The following is a 24,556-nucleotide window of genomic DNA, read 5'->3' as shown; positions in this document are numbered from 1 at the left end:
ACACACACACACACACTCTCTCTCTCTCTCTCTCTCTCTCTCTCTCTCTCTCTCTCTCTCACAAACACACATTGACACACTCCACACACATGCACTTGTTTTTTGTTTTTTAATTTTTAATTTTATTTTGTTATTATTATTATTATTTCATCTTCTTTCTTTTAAAAAATACCTTTTTATTTTTTGTTTATAAATAAATAAATAAAATTATAATTGTGTGTGTGTGTGAGTGAGATTTTGGCACTCGCATAGAAAACGAAGTCTTCAGCATCGTGTCAAGGTGACCTCATGCACCAGCTCTGTGCAATTTCATGTTGCCTGACCCAAGCGTCACATAGCTACTAAAGATTGCTCACTTGCTTGAAACTCGGCTACTCCCAATGAAGAAGGTTGAGCAACCTCGCTCTGATACCACAGTTGGACGGCACGAGAGAGAGAGAGAGAGAGAGAGAGAGAGAGAGAGAGACAGAGAGGAGAGCGTGAGAGGACGTGAGAGATAAGAACGCAACTCTTACTTCCCTTTTAGGGATAGCCTTTAAATAGGCTATTTACAATTAAAGAGCTCTCTAATTTAAGCTCATGCTTTTTCTATATGCACCTAGTGTGTTCACACCTAGGTAATGGATAACATTTGATATATTCAACATACTGCATTTCCCATACATGCTCAACAAATTAGTCAACACAAAGACATCCAATTCTAACCCTGCATGTCTCAAGTGTGTACACAATCTCCTATCGATAGCTAAGGCATACCCAAGCAATGGTCCTTGCTAAACTCTTACAATTGTGAGGAGAAGAAGGGGGTGTATTTTCATCTTTTCCTTGGTATGCTATAATCAACACATTGTGGACTACATAACTCATGCACATTGTGCTGTTTTGTAAGATTTGTTTCCTGTGCAGGCATCGGAACTTGGCGTCTGGTAAGAAAATAGTGTTGGCTCAACAAGTTTGGTCAGCAGGCCAACGAATAGTGGTGCTTCAAGTGGCTCAACAGGTTCGATTAGAGGTGGAAGTCATCCAACAAACAGCAGGTAAGGGCACCAGGTACACATGGATGAATGCACAGATGCATCATGGTATACATATCTATACGGTTGTATATGGCTTATTTGACATGTACATGCATGTGTTTATGACTATGTATGTGCATACATGCAAATAAAAGATAGCTATACTACTTGCAAAATAAAAATCATCAAATTTGACCTGTGAGAGGGGCTGTTTCCAGCGGATGGAACCGTGAACTGTATACATCCCCCTATTTCACCACACTCGTCCAACCAAGATTTGACCGAGTTAGCCCATCAATGGTCAGCTGATCAGCTGCCTGGATTCTCCACGCCGCCACCAGGATCAAGTATCCATGCAAATTCTGGGGAGATGTTTGATAGAAAGGCAGTTGCATGTGAGGTCGCACGTGAATAAAGAACTCGTGGGAACCAATTCTAATTGGGATAATCCTTCTGCATATAGGCAAAGCCGTCACCAGTATAGGCCACAAAGTGGCCCACAAGGTGTGCGAGGTAAACCATAGGGATCATGTCATGTAACAAAACCTTTTCACAGTCATCAATCATCAGCATCCTTAAAGATGTCCACAAGTCCTACACAACTGCAGCAACTTAGGAAGAATATATGCTGCTCAAAGGTGCTTGACGCAAGAAAGGCCACACCCCACTACAGTGTTATAATGAACTTCAGGATCACACTCCCTTGTGTGGCCAATTGGAAAAAAACGTTTTGCAGAGGAATCCACCCTACTCTCGTTCTGAAGATCTTCTATGGCTTTGCCAAAGGATTGCTTATTCCACTAGCTTTGACTTGTCCTACTACCTAGCTGTGGACCTTCAGAACCTTTGCAGCTCTTGGCAGCACAGAACACTCACGAGGGCCAACTGATGAAGGTCCATGACAAGCAGGAGGAGAAGTAAAAGAACGCACTCGTTCCTCCTCGCAACCATTGTAGCGTAGGCCCTTCCCAATAGTTGGTGAGGATGTTGCGGTGAAAGAATTGAAGAAAAGAGTTGCTTCCATGTTCACAAGATTAGTTTTCAACTTCTCCAAGATATCGCTCCCAAACATAGTACTCAAGAAGGTGGCGATCGTCACAGGTTCGGTGTAGTAGTGTCTACTCTTTGTACACTCATGCATAGCTAGCATGATAACAATCCGGGGTCACCATCTTCCCCCTAATACCTTTATGCACCACCATCGATGCAAACCTCCATCAGCTTGTCTAGAAAGTCACCCAGCAATTTGTTGTCCTCAACATGCAACAACATAGCAACACCAGCAGCAAGAGCCACTCCACAGTGGCTCCCTGGCCTTTCCTATCTTGACAATGGTCCTCATGTGCTTTGCCACAAGTTGCTGTGGAAGAGACCCCCATGCAGCCACATCAAATCCTGCAATACAAGCATAAACAACTAGCTAAATCCCGAGTCACCCAGCTCAGTTCTGTGAGATCAACAAACTTCATCTGTGCCAATAGAATGGTTGCAGCTAGCTTGTCTTTTGTGTCGATGTAATCGTAGTATACTGCCCCGAGTGGCCTCCAATATCGTATTACATGTTTTGGATTTGTGTTTACATCACTCTCACTGCTGCTGGTCTCAGTGATGCTAGCCTGGGTAAGAATATCACTATTTCCAATCAATAAAATGGGGCGGTAAAAAGTGAAAGTGTGAGCCAATCTCACACCTGGGTAAGAATATCACTATTTCCAATCAAATAAATGGGACGGTAAAAAGTGAAAGGGTGAGAGCCAATCTCACACGGACTGGGATCTTCCTCTGCAGCTGTGTTGCTGGGTCCACCACTTTCCAATCAGTGCCGAATACAAGACTGAAAAAATTGCTGCAACTTGGGATACTTCTAAGTGACCTCCTGAACTTTGAAAACCTCTCACCTAGCTCTCCTACCTGGTCTACACACAAAAGAAGCAGTGACTCACACATGCTCCAGCTTATTTACACCTTCCTCTAAGAACAGCTCACACTTCTCTTCATTCCATTTTGGAAGTTCTGAAGAGCTGAGAGTTGCCTAGAAATGATCAAATACTTCAGTTAAGAGGGAGAGGTCTTGGTCTTTATGTTGTGCATGTATCCATGCTTCACATGTCATGCCATCACCGCTCATAATATGCGTACTGAGGACTGCCACGATGCTAGCAACAAGTGTCGAAGTTTTTCTCACTAGATTTTGGGCCCAAAGACAGTTCTTCCCCATTGCCCAAAGCTAGCTGTTCCTGGCTTGCACTTTAGAGACATAAGCGGCATTTACTATCAACTTACCTTAAGATCATTATTTTCATCCTCAAGAAACTCCTCGAGTGCATCTTTGAAGACAAAGAAATCTTCTCCATTCCTGTCTTCACTATTTCCAACACATCCAGTGTGAAGGTGCAGCAGCCCGGAACATAGACCCTTGATTTGTCTCGCGACATTGATCACCTTACCAGCTAGCTGCAAAAGGGTTCTTAGGGATGAGATGGGTTCATCACGGAGGGGATCACTAAGAGAGAAAGAGGCACAATTGCCAGTGCTAATAGGACTCGAACTGACATCAACTGGAAAGGAAATGCCATGGCCATCTTCACTAAAAACAGGACTGTGGCTTAGAGATTCAAGCTTTGCATCTTCACAGGCAGAGCTATAATTATCATCACATATAGACTAGGAGATGCAGATGCAATGGGCTGGGATGTCTATCTCATCAATAGCTGGCATTGGCCCAGAAAACACATGGACCATATTCTTTGCTTCAAAACCTTCACTATCTTCTAATGTCAAAAAGGAGCTTATACCCAGTTAGATGGCGTAGGAGTGATGCAAACCATGTCTGATACAAGTGCTCCCAATCCATCCTGAATGCTTTGGGCCACAGCGCATCTTATTAGCAGACAGCCAAAGCTTGAAGGGTCACTACCGAAAAGCTTATAAAAAGAGACTGTAATTAAATCTGGGCAAAAAAGGGAGAGAGACCCAATGAGTCCATGCCTTTTGGGCCCAGACAAGAGACATCGACCAGAACATGCAACTGATTTTGCTGCGCAAGGGACATCCATTGATATGAAACACAAGACAGAACTGGGAAAACAAAAAGTCCTTTCTTCTGCCCTTTCTGGATGTGCTGCTACTTTATCCAGCCATGATGCAACAGTGAGGCGAGAAGAGCTGGTGAGGAGACCTGGATTTGCACCCAGCAGCCTCTTGGGCTTGTTTTTTGTCTTCCTACCAGTGCCACTGGTGAGCTTCTTTTCAGCTCAGTTGAGTAAACCCTCAAGGAAGGCCACCTAAACTTGACCCTGTTTACCCTAGCTCCACAATCCAAAGCTCTTTGCTCCATCCAACCCACAGGTTTGCTCTCATAGTCATACACGGTGACAAGTCGGGACTAGTATCCCATGGATATGCATACGCAAATAGCTTGAAGGTAGCTCCACGACTGGCAGTGAAGACAATGTTATACTCAGCACTAGAGATGTTGAGAAACTCCATGATGCAGTTGCACATGGCACATTCCATGGTGAAGAGGTTATAGGACCAGAGATTAGCAGAGACGCCAAAAGAGAGAAGGACGAGGAAAAAACCCTCTTCCTCTGCAGACCAAATCCACAGTAATTGAGGCAGGCAAGCAACTCTTCTTCAAGATGGGAGTATTCCTGGAGACAGTAAGCTTGGAGGCTCTTGTGGATATGGGCACCGCCGTAGAGGGCGTTCGGGAAAACCTCCATAGCTGCTGTTGCTGCCAAAACTGCAGGATCGGCCAAGCCCAACAACTGTGATGATGGGTTGTCCGTAGGAGCTGTTATGATTGACGTGTACAAACTTGGCGCCGTGAACTGGGCAGATTTTCTCAAAGTTAAGGATTTTGCGCTAGGATTTCACATCGCTGATGATGTGAAGCTAGATTTTCTTTCTCCACGTGCGCGAGACGCGTCTCCAGCAGGTTTTTGGCTAGGTTCACACTACCGGAACTGAATGGAGGCTTTCCGAATTGGCAAAATCCAATTGGTGGACTCCATGGGAGGAGAATGAGTATCGGCCTCTAAAGGCTGTCTGTCCAGCAAGCACGGGAAATATATTCCCTACACCAGGCCTGAAAATTGCAGGGTACCATATCCCATCCTAGGGATGAGTATTTCCAAGGATGGCCCGTCCAATGGGAAGGGCTACTACGCATTTTGACCTTCTCAATGAAGGGTAAAAATTTTCCTACCTGTCCATACATCTCACAACAGTCATTGATTCCAATGAAAGCTTATCTTTTCCTACCCATCCGTGGTGTGCACATCTCACAACAATCGCTAACTCCAATAAAAGCTTAACTTGTAAGCCTTGCGACTCGCGAGCTGCCTGAGCAATCCTATATAGTAATTTTCAAAAACAAGTTGAATTGAGCAACACTTATAAATACATCGCTACATCTCATAGATCCTATAAATATGCTTCATTTTGCTTCAAACAAAAATGTAACAAATTTAAGCTCAATACTCAGTTCAACAATGATAAAACAATTAAACAAAATGGATCATGGTTAGGAACACAGGAATGATGAGTGCCAGCCAAGAATACTACTACTTAGTACTGGCTAACAATGTGTTCGAACTTTGTTCCCTCCCAAAAGCTCATCATATTTTGGAAAGTCACAACCTGAGATTCGGCTGGTCGAAAAATTCCCTTTTGATTATCTCTAACGCTCGCTTATGAAAAGATTTTGAAAATACACCCATGTACTCTTTGACATCCCCTCTCTGAGAATTATTGAGAGTAGGTAACTTGAAACAGCAATTATCTTACTGATATTTACGAATGCTTAGCACTACTAGTTGATGCCCAAGATGGACCACATTCCTTGTAACCCAAAACCATTGCATCCAAGCTTGTAACCACATGATATTAAGCTTGTAACCACATCTAAAACAATGGTGGAGCAGCAATGAAGTTGTGAATAATAAGTCTCCTTTGTAAGCTCCCAGACATGACTTGGGCATCGTACTTGTTCTGCTCACGAGTCACCATTGGCTGAGACACAGACAAGATTTGAGTTGATTGCATGAATAAACAGATTCAAGCAACCCCGCTCCGGTTACGTTCAATCTGCATGCTCATGAAAGGTGAACAACACTGCAAACTAGTACTCGTATATGTCATAGAAAAGAAAAGAGAAAAAACACTGCAAACTTGGTACTCATGTATGTCATAGAAATGCCTCAGATTCAGGCCATCAATTCAAATGTGAAGAAAGGTATCCAACTCTCCGCCAGTAAGGGAGAATGTACTTAGGTCAATTTGGTAAGCTCTCTTCAATAACCTAACCATGATAATTCAACTTAAGTTTCAAATGACTGATGCGAGTGTGGTGGATGTAAGCTAACCATGACTGATCCGTTCCTTTAGTGGAGTAAAAGCAATGCTTTAATGCAACAACATTAGGATGGCCAAGATGAAGCATGATTTGCATTTCCCGATTCTTATATCTTTTGTCTTGCAAAACTTTTTTGATTGCAACAGTTTCTCCAGTTTCTATGCATTTAGCCTGCCACGATATGCATTCCACATAAGTTACCAAAATGCTGAGAATACATAGCCTTGACTAAACAGCAACTCCAGTTTAAAAAGATTCACTATAACTCGCAAAGCAAAAGCATATTAGTGTAACATGCAATTTGTGCAAAACATAATTAGAAAAATGGCGGCATGGGCCAATTTTAGGAATTTTCTATCAAAAGTAATCGAACTGACCTGAAACACAACTCCAAATGAGCCAGTACCAACAATTCTCTCTGGTGCATAGCTGATGATCTGCATGAGCAAAGCAGGCAAGATATGACAAAGTCCCGTCAGCTCAAAACTTTCAACTCAGAGGCGCTACCTGCTTTGGTTGGTTATTTCTGCCACCAATGGTAGTAGTTATAATGTGTTCTGTGTCTGGACTGTTGTAGTCCCTTGTTGAGCCATGTGCTGGAGTCGTATTATCCATAGTTAAGTATACTAGATCTAGTCACTATGCAACAAGCAGGTACAATTTAGAGGCCAAAATAAGCAAAAGACCTTGCCTTCCTCAAAGACGTGCTGTCCCTTGGCGTGCAATTCATAGCCTCCCTATGAGCAGATTATGCCTTCTCAGGACAATAGAGAATCATGCACAGCTCTCCTGTAAATTGATAAATTCACCATAGAATCATGCAATGAAACTATACATCAATAGTACACTAGATGTTTTGATGTTTCATGAGACATATGGCTTCAAGTGATTCACATTCCGTAGAGACCAAAACAAGATACAAAATACCAAGAATTCTGTGAGAAGCTAGAGAGGATTCATAAATACATAAAAGTTTAAATATAGCAAATCCAAAACAATATTGCAGCCATCTATGCAATAGAGTTTATGGATCTTTTCTTCTTCTTTCTCCATAAGGAATAGACATCATCCCAAGGCACGTCCGAAGTTGCTGTGGGCCTATTCAAGCAAATGAACATGTAGTTCTCAAGTGTTGTTGTACTCATGCTTGTCCTATGAGCTGACTTGATGTTGTTTTGAAGAGAGAAGCCACGTTCTGCAGGAGCTGTGTTCACAGAAATTAATGAGAGTATCTGCCAAAGCTTCATTAAGTTTGGAAAGGAGTCATGCATAGTAACATCATTTTTGCATGCTTCCCATGATTCACGAAAGGACTTGTGTTTGAAATTGGCAGACAAGACTGTTGCAAATGAGTCCAACTCTCCCAAGCAATGCTCTACATCAGCTACCAAGCATCCATATTGCTTCAGTATCTCCATCAACCACTTCTTTGTACATGCTTCCTGCAGCAGCTCCTCACTTGGGTAGTGCTTTGGACTAAAAAGTTTGAAAGCCTCCAAAATTGGCATGTCTTCTTGCATCCTTGTGGTCAAATTCTCCACAATTTTGGCGACCAGCTCTTTGCCTAGAAGCATGCAATCTTCAAAAGTTCCGCCTCTGCTGCATCCCTTGACCCCATCAAAACTTAATTCATGAGTATGTGTTTCTCCACTCGCATCAATAAAAGTGATTTTGCCATATTTTGTTTGTTGGACAAACTTCTTCAAATATCTAGTCCCACATCCAGCAGAGTCTTTCAAAAACTTCTTCTTCAAGTTTTGTATCACCGCATCAGCAAACCCTGAAATGTTAGAAACATCCACAAGATCTGACTGAAACTGGCAACTCAAGATATTCAATTATGAACATACATCTGCTAGTAAGTGTATGTAAAATTGATTCGCATAAATGACCAACTCATCATATATGCTTGGCTTCTCCTTTTCAAACTCCAAAAGTAAGGCTGGCATAACTTTCACCATGCGTTCCATTACCTGTCCGCGAGACAACCACCGCACTGAGTGTATGCGCAACATGGCTAACTCTTCCATGTCTAATGCACCCTCAATAAGCTTCAATTCATCCATCCGCTTCCCTGATGCATGCAGCCAAGTGTAGATGCTTCTAGAGAGCTTATCTAAACGTGTAAATTCAGGAAAATAATCTACAGCTTGACTTGCCGCAAGGTTTTCACGATGGGCAAGGCAATGCACGAGGAGAAGATGAGGAATATCTGCTCTCATTCTAGCAATAAGGCCACTTCTATGACCCACCATGACAGAGCATCCATCAGTAGCAAGTGATACAAGTTTGTGCAAAGACAAACCCATCTCCTTCATCAGCATAAGGAGAGAACCATACTTCGCTTCTGCTCCACCATCATCTGTCTTGATAAGCTTAACAAAGGTAACATGATTCTCTCCCCTACCCCCATCTTTCAAGTAGCTAATATACACAATGAGATGACCTTCTTTTCCCCTATCTGTACTGTCATCAACCATTAGGGAGTACCAAGGACTTGCTTGTATTTCTTTACATAAAGCAGCCCATAAAACATCCCGGATTGCTTGTGTAAAGTCATAACCAGCAGCTCTATTTAGATATGTCCCATAATCGACATGGCGTGGCATATTGGATAAACCTTGTTCGATTTGATGAAGAGATAGCTTCTCAAACATCTCCATAGGTCCCATAGACTTCACAACGAAGTAGGCTTGCCACATGACAGTAATGACACGTACCTTCTCCTTATCATCCAACGCTGCGACATACTCAGGGAGAGGGATGCAAACCCTCTTCTCCTTTTGCGCCCACTTAAAAATAGCAATTTCATGCTCATTTGATTTGCTATGCTCGTTTAAGGCTGGCAGCTGAAGTGTAGAAGATCCATTCTTTGCATAAGGAGTATTTTGTTTTGAATAAGCACACCACTCACATTTTACCCTCACCTTTCCCTTAAAAATTACTGGGTATGCCCATCTGTGCTGAAGCTTCCAAGCTGGTATCCATCTTCTTTGCTTCTTAGCCTTCGAAGATGGTTCTACGCTGGTAGAGACTTGCACATCTAGGGCATCCTCATCATCATCTTGTCCTAACTCTGGGCCATCTCCAAAGAGCTCTTATATCAGACGATCTTGCTCTTTCTGTAGCTCTTTTGCTCTAGTTTTCCTTTTCACTTCAACAGCTTTATAGAAGCTCGAAAGGTCTACTTGCTTTTGCTTCTTGTTAGCCTTTTCCATCTTTGTATTCAGAAATATGTGCCTGGAGCCTGGAGGTTGGGAGTCGAGACTTTCTTCATGCAGTCTGCGGTAGAGGGTGAACCGTGAGAGTCGAGAGTCGAGAGTCATGACTACATACTACATAGATGTAGTTGGAAATATACCTTGAGCAAGAGGTGGGTTGTGGGTGCTGTCTTTGCCTTTTTCTTGGGCCTCATCCTAAAGAAAAACAGTGCAAGCCCATGTGCTTTGATTTATTAGAGTTCTTGCCCTACTTATTCTGTAGGTACAGAAAACTTGTATGTTGTATTCGTTTTAAGCTATTATTATCCGTTGTCCACCTGCAAAAAAATCACCCATTTGCATGCCTTAGTCAAGATGTTTCCCATGTGAAAATTCTGTTCCACATTATAAGCTTCTCTTGAACAGCAAGGACTGCATACCTAGCTAGGTGAGGACGGTCGGCGACAATGGATTACAGGGTCAGCAACAATGGATTACATGTCGTAGCAGCTCATGATGCAGTTCTACCCGACAACTAGTGCTGACAATAATCACTTCCATCTCATGTTTTGTGGCTGGTTGTAGTGTAAAGGCTCACAACCAAGCAGCGTACGATAGCCTGAGCGCTCACAACAACGATCAGCAACCATCAGAGACACGAACGTTTGTTTCTCTGCATGACACATAGGAAGACTGATGTCTTTGATGTAATCATCCAAGCAAGAAATGCAGGCGTGCAAGTTGCAACATCTTCAGAGAAATGGGTCACTTACATCATCCATGATCCCCGTCGGTGAAAGTGAGCTGGGTGCGCAGTCAGCCTCTGAGTAACTTTCATGGGCGGCATCTACTGATCTTCAGAAATGCATGTAGCGTGACAGGGCTGAGGGCAGTAGGAGAAGGGGGAATCTGCTGGCCGCAGGGTGTGTGTGTAAGTGTACGCTTGAAGCCTTGAACGTCTCATGTATTCTCTCAGGACTGAAGCGAAAAGACAGACGCAGTTGGGGAGTCGGGACCTCCCAAAAAAAAACCAGAACCTTTTTCCCTCAAATTTTGCAATTTTGGCATTTGACGTCTCCAGCGTAAATGCATACCTAGAGTCTCGAGTCTCGACTCTGGACGAGTCTGGAGTCAGAAATTAGAACAAATTTTAATTTGAAACAGTAGTCTTGAGTTCAAGTCCCGACTTTCAAACAATAAAACTTACTTTCCAGACTCCAATGTACACCCTTGATGCTTGCCCTTCCTTGGGACGACTGCCCTTCCTTGGGAAGACTTTGAGAATGATAGCCCTTCCTTGGTGAAGGGCTTGCTAGCCACTCTAGCCTTCCATGGGAAGGCCTACACTGTGATTGCCCTACACAGGCAGGGCTCTAGGCCAAAGGAAGGGCTGGCAGGGTTGCCAATTTCAGCCCTGCTTGTATGCTTGCATCTCTCGGTTGCCTTGTTGTGCGCATTCCATGTGGATTGATTTGTCATGTGCCTCTTGGGATTGAGGGTCTCTTTTGTTATCATGTGTTTCTTCTAAGTAGGGAGGCATGTCCTATTTTTCTTGTCTCCATTATATTAGGGTCCTTGCCCATAACTAGCATAGGGTCTCTTCCCACTAGTGCACTACAAGAGTCATTTGTAGGATCTTCTTCATTAGCATCTTAGGCATAGAATTTCACCCTTGGGGCATCTTCTAGCATCACCTCTATTTGGGTGTTGGCATAGGAAGGGTGATCAACCTATTAACAAACAATATACACACCACTTGGGGATTGGTTTGGGTAGGTTGCTTCATCATGTGCCTCTTCGACTTTAGGGTCATTGTGTTATCCTCTGCTTCTTCTACATTCAGGGCATGTTCTATTTTGTTTGCATCTCCCATGTCAGAGACCTTGCCCATAATTAGCATAGGATCTTCTGCCACTGCACTCCAAGGGTCATTTATGGGATCTTGTTCATTAGCTTGTTTGACAATGTTCTACAACACTCTAGAATTCCCTTTTTTATGATTCTTCATCCCTATAGCATCTAAGATTCTGCTAACAAAAATGATAGATTAGCTTTTGTGGTCTCGATTGAAGCTCTGACCTTTTGGGTGTTGGTGTACGGAGGGTGCTGAACACAAGACATCTCAAAAAAATATGCACACCACTAAGAAATGATTTCTCAAAAATTCTATGGGTATGGTTTTTGGGTTATCTTTGTAATGGAGGCATGAAATAGAGAAGCAATAATAGTGTTCTCTAATGTACCCTTTTTTTTGTGTTTTGCAAAGGTTTTGTCGTGTTGCCTAAAGTAAGAGTGCTCTCGATGAACTCTCTCTATGGGACCAAAAATATGATCCCCCTTCAACCTAGATTCATAGCAAACCTCTTTAACAAGTGTCTCTAAATTGCTTAGTCATGGGTTGAAATCCATATTACCTGGTGTTCAAAGAATCTTCTTAATGAAGTTGATGTGCCTACAATTTCAAATGACTTAGTAGAGGTGATTATTATTATTAAAATTTTAAACTCTTTGTGGAGTATGGTTGAAAAGAAATCTCATTTAGGGCCTCCAAACCTTTGATAACTTTGTAGAGCAAATTAAAGTTGGATGATCTAAGGGAGAGGATCAATTCTCTCATTATAAAGGTTTATGCCTACAAACTTGATACCATATAAGAAAATATAGAGCAACAAGGAGGAAAGTATAGCAAAGAGTATACAATTGACAATGCAAAGTAGAGAATGAAGACATGCTTTGCCAATGTTTAGTGACAAGAGTAGATTTAAATCTACACAACCATGATACCACAAGTTAAATGTAAAGATGGGTGGTGCGCACATAGATAAGGCATACCATAGCTTGCTGATAAGTGGCACCATCAATTGGCTTGGAAAAGTCCTCAAGTGATAGTCATAAAAATTTTGGATCCATAGGAGTAGAAATAGTTTTAATCTAAAATCTCTATGTTTATGACATCAAATGCATGCAATAAATTAAGTAATTCACCCCTTGTCTGGATCATTGATGAGAAAATCGTCAACATGAATGCTAAGGATGGATGGTTATATAGTCAACTGGATAACTACCATGAATTTATAACTTGCACTTTCTTATAAGATGAATTTGGGCATCTTCTTGGATTTATCTAGGTATTTATGTATATATTACAAAATCATCCCTCTTCTGCAATGATAATGTGTGCTCTTAGTAGGACTTGTGAAAACCTTGAGAGATCAAGTATACGAGAATCTTTTGACATCAAGCATGAGAAGCCTATTTAATGTACTTTGTATACTTCATTCCCTACAAATTTCTAGACAAAGACAAGAGGTTGTTACCCACCTTTCTCACCAAATCACCATTTAAAAAATCAATTTGAACATCCTTTATGCACAGCCAATGCAAAAACTATGTGTATGGTAGGCATACATGAATTATGTACCTCATGGTCATTGCTATCATGGTGAAGTAGGTACTTCATGGTCATTGCTGTCATGATGAGTGTATCATTGGTAAACAAACAAACCTTACGACAATCAATAGAGCCATCAAGCTTGCATTTTAATTTAAACACCAACTTTGTGTCAATAGTATGCTTGCCTATGAAGCCACATAACTCCCATGCATCATGTTCTCTTCAATGGAGTTGAACTCACTTTTCCTCTTGATTAGCAATGCACATTGTTAAAGTTGAAGCATTCTTTTGCAACACCAAATAGTGTCCTTACATAGATCCACAATGCAAAAGTGCTTATAGGATAGTACAATAACCATTTATTTTTATTATAAAAAAACAAGACTTTTCTCAAGAAAAGTCACAACAAGAGTAGGAGGTTCACAAGAAAAGTCACAACAAGAGTAGGAGGTTCACAGGAACTTACATGAAAATAGGCAACGAGTAAACTAACAAGCAATTATCACTATTGAATCCTCTTCTCATGCAAGATTGAAGAAAGGGCAGGATCATGAAAAATTTACATTGGTGCCTTGTTTTATCAAATATATCATGAGAACAAGGTTTTGTCTTTACAAGTCACTAAACGTACGACTCGAGTGAGAATAAAACAAGACAACTTTTCAAATGGTACTATGATTGGCAATATGGATACAATAGATGGAAAGAGCTCCTTCACACTTGATTCATGTTGAAGATGGGACTCCAAAAAAGAATCTTTGAGAATTGGAGTAATTTGGAAAGCTCTTTTTAAAAGCAAGATGATTTTTTTGGAGATGAGAGAGTGAATGCGAGAGTGAACATCTCACCCTAACCCTTAGGCTTTACTTACTAACTTTAGTTGTCTCTTCACTCACAATTACCCACCCATGCCATGATGGGCTAACCACCCCCCTAAGGGGGAGTTAATCTCTGATGGATTGCCATCCTTTCCCACCCCTCTCTTGACTCATCTTCCCTCCTTGTGTGTGTGGGAAAATCCACTTCCTACTCTATTGTGCCCCTACTCCTCTACTTTCAATGAATACCTCTCCCAAACAACTGCCTGAAGTGCTCCAAGCCTTGGTACACCAGAAGCTCTAGGATGCCTTAGTACATGCATCACAGATAGGTCCTTCTGGAGTCATAGAGGGCTTGCATTATCCAACTACTACTGCGGGAAGCCTCGGGCTTGCTAGAGAATAGAGCCCCTCAACTGCTCACTCCCCTCAAGGCAATCAAACTCCTCAGTATGGTAGTCCACAAGCTCCAAGAGGTAAGCCCTATATATTGCTTCCGGCCACACAAATATATAAAATACAAAAGGACCTAAGAAGCAAGATGTTAGTCAGGCTTTTAGTAGGACCAAGACTCCCTATACAGGTATTCAAAGATTGTATCGAGCCGACCGTCCCGAGCTCGCTACGCATTGTATCGGCGTCCGTTTTGCGTGCAGTAAAAACCAAGTTGTTCGTCTCTTCGAGCTCTATGTTTCCATGTCTCACATTTCCAGTTTTGCTGTGTGTGTGAGCAGATCTGAGTAGAGTTAGTTAATGCGTTATTTGTCTGTTTAAGTGCTTACTAGTGATTAGTGTGCCTTAGTCAGACAGGTGTCCATTAGCTAGTGTAGAGACTGACGTCCTTGCTCCCTAGTGTGTAGGTTAGCCAGTGTGACCTCCGTCCACCTTGTGACGCCTGCGTGGATGCTTCCATGCACTAGCCGGGTCAGCTACGCCCTCGGATGACATTTATGTTGTCGGAGTTCTCGCTTGGCTGCGACGACCCGTGAAATATTGGCACCGTTGCTGGGGAGTAGAGCTTAGGCTAGCAGGAGACTGGCAGCCGCACACACACTTTTTCTAGTTTGCGACCTTCACTTCTAGCTTTGTTTGCATATAGGTTAGTCGGTTAGGTAGGACACATTCCGGCATGTCCGATTAGCCTGTTGATGCGACTGTGACATGTGAGTGATGTCTAGAATGTGAGATGTCTGTGCTCATGTGCCCAGGATGTTTGTGATGCATGAGGTTTATGATGTAGGCATTTAGGAGTCACATATGCATGTCCGCATGTGTATGGAGTTTTCGGGATGTCTATGGTGTTTGATGTCTGCATTTTTTTTGTAGATAGGCGTCTATTTTGCGTTTTTTCAGTTTTTTGTCTGTTTTTTGGTAGCTAGGCTAAGTTAGGCATACACGCACATATCCACACATCCACATACACTTTCACATCGCCATATGCTTGTCTGGACCATCGTTTCAGTCCACCTTTCACGTCTCGGTCCAGTGAGTTCCTGGATTTGTCAAGGGGTTGTGTGTGCCATTACATGTGGTACATGGTGACCGGTGCTGTGAGTCCTGTGCCATAGAACCTGTGATGTGAGTCTGGTGCTGTGAGCCACATCCCAGTAGGCTCCAAGCATACAGCAGCCATCCTCAGGCCTCCGGCCCTGTGGCCTTGTTTGACTCCGGCCCTGGGCGTGGCCATTGTACTCCGGCCCTAGGAGAGGTTGTTAGACTCTGGCCCAGGCATCGTCGTTTGACTCCGGCCCCTGGCATCATCATTGTACTCCGGCCCAGGAGGTCATCTGACTCCGGTCCCTGGACGTTCTCATTGTACTTCGGCCCTGGAGAGGTTGTTTGACTCCGACCCATCTTCCTCCGGCCCTGGAGAGGTCATCTTTCTCTGGCCCTGGAGAGGTCGTTTGACTCCGGCCCATCTGCGTCCGGCCTTGGAGAGAGAAAAAGAGTAGAGGCTTTTGGAACATCCGGCCAACTTTTCCGGTCAGGCAAGTCGACCAAATTCCGGTGGATCTCCGGCCAAGGCGTGCAAATTTCGGCCAACCAAGCGACCAGGCTTGAATTAGCCCGAAAAATTTTAGAGCTGGTTGAGCTTGGTTGAATTGCCCAAGCCCAAGCCCAAGCCCAAGCCCAAGCGTAGGCCTTAGTCTTGGTCTTTTGATTACTAGTATAACAGCACTTGTTTATAAAGACCAAACTCCCATGCTCAAGTTCTTTATGTGGAATTAAAGGGAAACTGCCACGTGGCAGCTTTTTCGCTCCAGTTTTACTGCACTCCCACTTCGGTTTTCACTGTTTTGAGTCTCCCCGGAGCATCCGAAGTCAAAACGCTGAGCTGTAAAGTGCATCTAAACCGTCTTGTCGAGACGGTCATTTTGAGCTATCACATGCCCTATTCTGATTTCGGATTGCACTAGTTCACCTTCGGAGGGTCAATTTCAGAGCAAACCGCACACAGAACGCAAACAGGCTAGTATATCAGGGCTAACCCACCTATAAGCCTTCAGACCAGGGCACACACATAGAGTGTGGGTTGAGGCAAGCTTGTACTGAGTTTTCCACCAAGACTAGAAGAGCACAACCAAGGACTGTGTACAAGGCCGTTAAGCTAGACCACTTGGAGCAAGTTTTTAACGTTCGATCAGTGGATTTGAGCCCACAACCATACATAGTCCAAGTACGAATCTGAACTCCTCATGGATTACACGTACTTGAGGTCTGGACTAGCAATTAAGTCTGGTAACCAGAGCAAGGAGGAAATTCAAACTAGGGTATCTGGTGAGGAGAACGTTCACCCACTTGGTGGATTTGAAACAAAGTTCATAAACTTAGGAAATTCCTTGGATACCTCGTCCAAAATGGCATCACTTGGTGCAAATCTGATTGAAGAATTCAGACCTACTATTGATTCTTCACTCCTGGAATCCAAGAACTTCAGTATGACACTCACTCATCTGTATAGCAATGCGCATGATGCAAATATCTATGGGGATCTGTTGGGAAGAACGTGTGTCAAGGTAGAAGATATTTTGACTGAGTTTCAGCCTGAACCAAGGGTTGAATATCAGGGAGATCATTATGTTGGTAGGGATGGTGCTATGTATATAGTCACCATAACACCTGATGAGGTGGATAAGTGGGAAAACACGGTATCCAAGCCTTCTATGAATGAGAACTCACGTAATATGAATCCGGCTTTGGAACCTCCCACTCACAGCAGTCAAACTGCATAGCTTGTTAACACGATAATTGTGAAGCGTGCGTTGACTGACGACACTTCAATAGGGCTTTATTATATGGACGATCTCGAAGCGCAAAAAAGATTCTTCTATCGTGCACTATATCCTAACATGATCACCCTGATGGATACCAAAATGTTGTTTATATACTTTGATAAATTGTCTGATCCGGAAGTGACATTCCAAGATGTATACAAACAAAATTTTGAAGCTATACTTGAAAGTGAAGCTGCAGAATACTCTTACAATGGATTCCCAGCTGTGAAAGCTTTGTCAGCACTGACCAAACACAAGGATGACTCTCGGAATACTCAGGTATCTCGAGAGATATTCGGAAATATAGATGAGGGGATTAGAGCCACGGAACCTAGAGGTTTTACCATCCCAAGGTCTCCTTTGAATAGATTTGCCTATTCGGCAATATCTCAAGCTATTTCTCCTCCTAAATCCAGACCACAGTATAACAGCTATCCACAACAAGCTCCAGTGCTTGAAGGGCAGTCTACAATGCAGAACCAAGGGGTCCAAAATTCGGTGCATCTCAACATTTATTCGGGAACTCAAAACCTTAACGGTGGTTATCAGGTCATTCAAGGATCAACTCAACCACAACCCAATGCACTACAAGTGACCCTACCATCAGCAGCAGGGTACCTACCATCCTATGTGCATTATCAGATGCCATACGATCCTAGGGTGATTAGGCCCTCACAAGTGCAAAAGTGGGTAGGGAAGAAATTTAACGGTAAAGGAGATTTGTACAACCACTTAGCTCTATTCATGCAAGTGGTTAGAGCTGAGCAAGTAACGGATTTTAGAGTTCAGTATGAGGGATTTGGCTTGACCTTAGAAGATAAAGCCTTAACCTGGTTTAATACCCTGGATCACATGAGATTCCAATGCATTGATGAACTCACAAAAGAGTTCATAGAAGAGTTTACAAAGAGCGGAATCAAGCACGATACAATGGGGATGATCCATGGATTTAAACAGGCTGAGAATGAGACTGTAAAAGATACAGCCAATAGGTTTAAGGAGTACATATCTAGATGTCCAAAAGCTGAGCTTCCAACTCAGGAACGCTTAGTATCCCTCTTCCTAGAAGGACTCCGAAATCCACATCTGAAGAAAGATGTTTACGCAAAAAGATTTACCACAATTGAACAGTGTACAAAAGAGGCTATTGACCTTGTAGATAATTGTGATTTGTATAATGAGAAGGAATCCTCAAAGAAATCCAGGTCAACTAGCCAGAATAACAAGGTAGGGGATGAAGAGAAGGTGACAATCCCTCTGGACACTGAGGCTCTTGCTGAATGTCTATTGAAAAGGCTAGGCCTTCCTAGCACTAGTCAACAAATAGTACCTCAAGGACAAGAAGCCCTCAGACCTCAAAGTGGTAACATGTGTGGGGATGATCATGTAATGTATCAATGTCCCAGAAACCCCACACACAACTTTCCACCACCACCTCGCATGAGCAAGTGGTGCTCAAGCTGCAATAGGTACACAGACCATGAGGCATGTGATTGCTATTACCAGCCTAGAAATAGGCCTGGAACACAATTACTATTGCCGCCACCACCTAGGCTTCAATCTGGATAAGCACAAGCTTTACCCAGATTAGATAAAGCGCAACCGGTATTGGGTCAACAATCACTGTTACCCAATAACCCACAAGCAGTGGTGAGATATGTACAAAACGCAGTACCAAATGAGCTAGCCATAGTACCTTCAACTCCTTATATTGAGGAATTTCCTAACAACGAGGAAGAGTACTCAACTGAAACATGGCCAACCACTCGATCTCAAACGTAGAACAGGCAAGGTATTAAGTCAAAACCACAAGAGTATCATTCGATGGATTTAAATACCTTGATATTTCTAGCAGGTGGAGGATTGCAAAATAGCAATCAGAAAGTTTTACCACCACCCAAGGGACCTGAACCTGGAAAAACAATTTCATGTTTTCATTGTAAAGACAACCATTGGGTTCAAGATTGTCCGTTAAAAAAGACCCTATCTCAAGGGTACTGTGTAGATTGTGGTACAAAACATCTTTTCTCAGATTGTCCAAGTCATCCTAATCTTAGAAACAAAACGCCATTGAATGAGATTGGGATGAATGGATCTCTACCATCTACTTCTAAGAGTGAGCCAGTGGTGCCAGTTAACGTTGTAACTCGGGCACAGGCTCAGAAACAAGCGGAGAACAAGGACGAAGGTCAAGTTAAATCAGGTGAAACAAGCACCCAGACTTCCAAGAGCCAACGAGGCTCATGGAAGGCAAGACGGGCAAGAAGAAAGGCCCAAATTGATAAAGGGAAACAGGCTGCGGCAGTTGCTGAAACAAACAAACAAGAAATACCTAAACTGCAACCGCCAAACCCCAAAAAGCAGCCAACCCTGGGATCAACTGAAACATCAGGCGGATCAGTTCTTGTAGATAAAGTATTCGAGCCACTGCAAGCAATGCTTGAAGCTTTTGAAGCAAGACTGAGACCGGGCAAGACCCAGGAGGATAGGTGGAGAGCTTATCCTGATCCAGTATTAGAGAAGGAGCGGTTACAAACGTATACCCATCTGATCAAAGCAGTACAGTCTTTGATTGAGAAATCCTCTCCAAATGCTCCACCTATGTTACCCCAAACTGTACAGCAACCAAGTCCACCACAGAACTTGGTGCATGAGCCAAAACATCAAAAACAAGAGGGAAATCATGTCTACATACCTCAAAAGGAGTACCCTCTTCTAGTTCCAGATTCAACCGACGAAATCTCATCCATGATACCCGAGGTACAAGAACAATGGCCTCAAGAATTGTGGACTGAGGTTCAACAAGCAAAGGACGGAAGTCAGACGCTCGACTCCGCTCCTTTTCATGAGTTTGATGCTGTTCCACAAGAAAACGATCCTGAACAGCTATCCACATATGGAGACATAGGGTCCGATGGATCTGAACCATCAAAGGATGAAGCCTTCAGAGCCCTACCTTCATATTTGGGTGATTACGAGAATGCTTCAATTATTCGAAAGCTTCCATCTTAGAGGAAGTCTACACCACCGGTCAAGAGGCTTGAAGATGCTAAAGAAATGCTAGAGGCACAAATTAGAAATACTTTGCAGCTAGCAGACCACCTAAACCTCAAGCTGACCATTGAAAATGAGATGGGAGTAGGCCAAGATCAAATAGGACTGGCAAAGGATACACTTGGAACTCAAAAAGACCTAGAAGCGTTTGAGAGTGATGAAATCAAGCCAACACCCTTGAATAAGGTTGGAGAGTACTGTGAAGGTGAAGATGGAAACACCCATCTACCTGTCGAATATGAAAATGTGAAAACCATGGCCATATTGGATAGTGGTGCAGGTGTAGCTATTGCCACCCAGCAGATTTGGAAGCGGTGGGTAAGACCAACTTTACAAAAAACGAGAATGAAGTTGCAACTGGCCAATGGTTACATCGAAGAACCATTGGGAATGCTCGAGAATATACTTGTCAATTCGTGTGGCATTAAGTACAAGTACACATTTGCTGTGGTAGATTTCGGTAAAACATCTACCTACGATATAATCTTGGGAAGGCCCTTCATGCGCCAACTGAAGTTGATTCAAGATTGGGGCTATGATTATATCTATCTAAGGCAAAACGGTGTAACCACCAGGATAAACACGAAGAATCTAACATACCGGGATGTAGCTCGAACACCAGTTGAAGAGTTTGAATCAGGGACTCAAGAGTCTATGATTCTACCATCCATGAAGCATGCCAAAGCACCTTTGTGGATGTGTGGAGCATCTAACTAGAGTAGCATGCATGAACAAGATTGTACTTTATACTGACCACTAGAGGATGAAGCTTACATGCCTGATCCTTTCCCAGAGGATGAGTTCGAACCTCTAGAGTGGAACCAAATTTTGGCTACACTCGATGTTTGCAATTCAGAGCAAGTCCCCACCACTAAGTTCTGTGATGAGAATGGGTACGACATCATGCCAGTCATGATGTTCAACTGCATTCTAGAGAACAAGGAGACACGGAAGATTATGCCAGATCTAGACAAACGTCTCTCCGAACCAACCACATTGCCAAAGCAAAAATTGGAAGCATCTCAAAATGTTGAATTTGTAGAAAAGTGCTTACCTCCTACAAAACGGAATAAGCACACAAAAGAGCGTCAAGAGCCAAAAAAGCTAGATCATGAGATTAAAGCTCCAAAGGGCAAACTACAAGAACAAAAGGCTATAAAGGGAGAGAAATTCATTGATGAAATGCCTAATAGTTTGACTGCAATCGAGAACAGGGTATTTAGGCATCAGGACCACAATGAAGACACCTTACGGAAGTCTCAATCCAAGCAAAGACATCCACGTCAAGATTCTGCAAGATGAAGCTAGATCCTGCATGAAATCATGCAAGGATCTCGTGAAGATACAGGTGACCCGAATAGAAAAGTCAGAAGAATCTAGCTCATCTGATGATTCATCAAGTTCAGGGGGTTTAGACCCTTAGATCCTCATTCAGCTAGGTACAAACTAGAGGTCACATAATGCTTTGGTAGACACAGGTGCTCAATAAAACTCCATGTCGGAAGACCTTTTCTTAAGCTTAGATGGAGTTAGACTGATCCCATCAAGTGCCACTCTTGGAGGAATTGCAGGAGAACCAGTCCAAGTATTGGGATATGCGATTATCCCAGTGTCTATAAATGGCATTGCAGAGCTACACAGATTTTTGATCTTTCCATGGCGTTCCGCAATAGAGGACTTAATACTTGGTATGCCGTGGCAGAGATGGACTAATGCACAAATAGATTGGGCCAATGATCGAGTGTTTTTCAATCTGATGGGACAACGAGTATGTCTCAGTTTTGTGCCCAAGGTAGAATCTCTAATGATGGATCAGGTCGAAGAGAATTTAGATGAACATGATAATGACCCCGAACCTGTTAGTTCATTACCATCGACATCCAATGTCCAGGAAGAACAGGTTGCTACCACACCCAGGATATGTTTGCCACCCAAAAAGTCATATGTGTGGAATCCTAAGGTGGTAGAAAATGAGACCATAACCGGTGAAACCTCATCAATAACGAATCAGGTGCTTCCATTTGATACAATTTTGTCTCCTACCATACAGCTGGAACAAAAGAAACAGGTTATCCATCAGGTGTGGCTCCCTAAAAAGATAGGTTCAGGAAAGCAAAAACAGGTGTGGATACCAAAATCCACAAATGTAGGTTCATCTATTCAGCCACCAGCACCTCAAAGTTCACAAACCAAAGCACCAACTTCATCTAACAGGAGAAGATTGCCAAAACGCAGAAATATCAGGCAATCCAATACCCAAAGAACCACCACAAGCCATATCTGGGTCCCCAAGAAGCTGCTTCAAGCTCAACGAGGCCGGAGTGTAATTTGCGTTCCAAAAAGAACTCCGAATTCTCTGACAAAAGCCTCTAAACAGGTGCCACCACACAAGAAACACAAGCCATCTTCTAATCATAGAACCACTACAAAGTCAGTATGGGTTAAGAAGATGATGGTTCAGGCACAACAAGGGCAGACTCACATATGGATCCCCAAAAGGATTCAAAGGTCTCCTCTCCCGAAGCCAGTTATCCAACCAAGGAAAACAGCCTTGCCTACTAGACAGGTTTGGGTACCCAAAATTAAGCCGACACCGACAACATATAAACAGGTTTGGGTTCCAAAGTCTGTCATGCCCACTGACCAAAAAGAGGCTACATCCATGGGAAATCAGCCTACTTCTACCCAGGCCACCGGAAAGCTAAAATAGGTATGGGTAAGAAAATCTCACCTTGACAATCCAAATGCCGACATCCACATGGACACATCACAGGAAGATCTGGAACTAGATGAGTTCCTATCTCTCCTGGATTTATGCCTCGACAGCAAAAGCCCATGAGCCAATCAGGCTCATGACCCCCATCTTGCACAGCATACTGTTTAACATGCATTTTCTAAAATCATGATGTAGGGCCACATTACATGGACGTGCATTAGACACGATGTTTAAATCCCAGGCACATGCACGCAACCACTAGTCATCTAGAACATGGCTCTGACTAGGTGGGGGGAGGCATTCTAAATGCGGACCCATTGTTAGATCTATTATGGGCATTGTTTTGGTGTAATTTTTTCATTTGATTTTGATTTCTATTTTAATGCCCTTAGAATATCCGCATCAAGAAGGGGACTATGTAATATTTGATCCCCATAGGTGTGTGTATATACAGAATAAATGGGACGTGACCCTAGGTTTGTACGAGCACTTTTTCCCTCGTTAGGAGGTTTTTTCCCCGATACATATGTACATAAATAAGTCATTGTCCTTGTTTTTCATTTTTTCTTTTTGCTTTCTTTTTGAATAAATAATCTGGACACATGGTACGCAAGTACGGAAGAGCTACAATGACAGATCGACCAAGGACCAGAGAGCTTCAATGTAATGACTTAAACTAAAGTCATGACCAGACACTGGAAGTTATCTCTTCACATCAGTACTTTATACAAGCAATAGGTGGAAAAAGAGAGCAAATGGAATAGATTAGGAAACAAATAGGTTATAGGTGAACAGGTGCATTCAAGTGATAAATTGGAGTGCTCTAAGAACTTCAATGACAAATGGTTGTGATACTCATGTAGGGAAAACCAGTAAATGGCTCTACATGATGTGCCCAACTAACGAAATTTAGTTATGCAGGGAAAATCGGCAAACGGCTCTGCATAGCCAGAATACAAGAGCCAGCAAGTGTTCACAGGTTATTAATTTGTTTTCTAACACTAACTCACAGTTTTGAAGAAGGCAAAAGTGCCCCTAAAATTGTCACACCAGGTGTATATGCTACAACCACTTCCACTACAATCGAATCAGATGATGAAGATGACAAGAGGAGCAAAGACATACAACATTGGAAGCAGGACACCATCCAGGTGAAGAATAGATCAACCTATATGCAGTTGAGAATCCAACTCCTTCCTAGCAGAAAGCTTATGCCCAGCCAAGCGGCCAGGATGTACAGGGTTTCTCACAGGATATTTCTTCATACCAAGGCACCACAGGTTTGCTACTATAGGATCATTCTCTCATGGAACCTGACTAGTCCCATTCCACATGAGTATTTAACTTCAGGAGGTAAAACAAGAACTAGGTTGGGGGGGAAACCCACAAGAATTTTCCAGAGGAAAGTTTATTTTCCTGCCATCCCCCATCAGTCAATCAGTGCCACCACTACAGCCACAAGCAGGTAGATAAAAATCAATGGAGACCCATGCAGCTATAATACGGAGAGAACTGTGGACCTTCAAGTCAATGCAGCAAGAAATGAGTCCAAAGAACTTCAGTTGTACTATCTTGCCAAATCAAGACCCTTAGAAGTATCTTCAGGATATCATTCCAGGCAACCTACAACTTCTCCAACTGTCTTCACATCCTTAGCCCAAGTTCATAACGAAGAAGTTGCATTGCAACAAGCCACAGAATGTGGAGCAGACATACAACCCAGC

At 42.9% G+C, this 24,556-nt stretch overlaps 1 protein-coding gene and 2 pseudogenes across 3 annotated transcripts; all 3 read right to left on the bottom strand.

The window, feature by feature from the left end:
* LOC148039209 (uncharacterized) overlaps positions 1-4,968 on the bottom strand; it is a 12,319-nt pseudogene extending 7,351 nt beyond the window's left edge.
* A 572-nt stretch (positions 4,969-5,540) lies between these two features.
* Positions 5,541-22,924, bottom strand: LOC148039207 (glycogen synthase kinase-3 homolog MsK-1-like). 2 transcript variants are annotated; one of them, XM_087675100.1, is made up of 4 exons: positions 22,848-22,924; positions 6,883-7,164; positions 6,753-6,812; positions 5,541-6,546 (listed from the first exon to the last, which is right to left on the bottom strand). In XM_087675100.1, the coding sequence occupies exons 2-4, from the start codon at positions 6,988-6,990 to the stop codon at positions 6,322-6,324; spliced, it is 393 nt and encodes a 130-aa protein (XP_087531226.1). In that variant the 5' UTR covers positions 6,991-7,164; positions 22,848-22,924; the 3' UTR covers positions 5,541-6,321. The 2 variants fall into 2 exon arrangements, with proteins under 2 accessions (XP_087531226.1, XP_087531227.1); XM_087675101.1 differs by lacking the exon at positions 22,848-22,924 and adding an exon at positions 19,758-19,915.
* Positions 7,050-10,717, bottom strand: LOC148039208 (uncharacterized; annotated as a pseudogene). The gene is made up of 4 exons (XR_015690374.1): positions 10,349-10,717; positions 10,016-10,194; positions 9,737-9,913; positions 7,050-9,657 (listed from the first exon to the last, which is right to left on the bottom strand). The product of XR_015690374.1 is annotated as an uncharacterized LOC148039208 (transcript).
* Positions 22,925-24,556: the final 1,632 nt, after the last annotated feature.

This window comes from Lygodium microphyllum, chromosome 3 (genome assembly GCF_053477565.2).
Source record: "Lygodium microphyllum isolate KBCC chromosome 3, Lygodium_microphyllum_v1.1.10, whole genome shotgun sequence".
In the NCBI taxonomy this organism is placed as follows: Eukaryota; Viridiplantae; Streptophyta; class Polypodiopsida; order Schizaeales; family Lygodiaceae; genus Lygodium; species Lygodium microphyllum.
This window is presented reverse-complemented; position numbering and strand designations above follow the sequence as displayed.

Coding starts and splice junctions, on each gene's coding strand:
- LOC148039207 (XM_087675100.1), bottom strand. CDS start 6,990: ATGGATAATACGACTCCAGCACATGGCTCAACAAGGGACTACAACAGT. Junction 6,813..6,882: donor GAAATAACCAACCAAAGCAG/GTAGCGCCTCTG, acceptor TTGCTCATGCAG/ATCATCAGCTATGCACCAGA. Junction 6,547..6,752: donor CATTTGGAGTTGTGTTTCAG/GTCAGTTCGATT, acceptor ATATCGTGGCAG/GCTAAATGCATAGAAACTGG.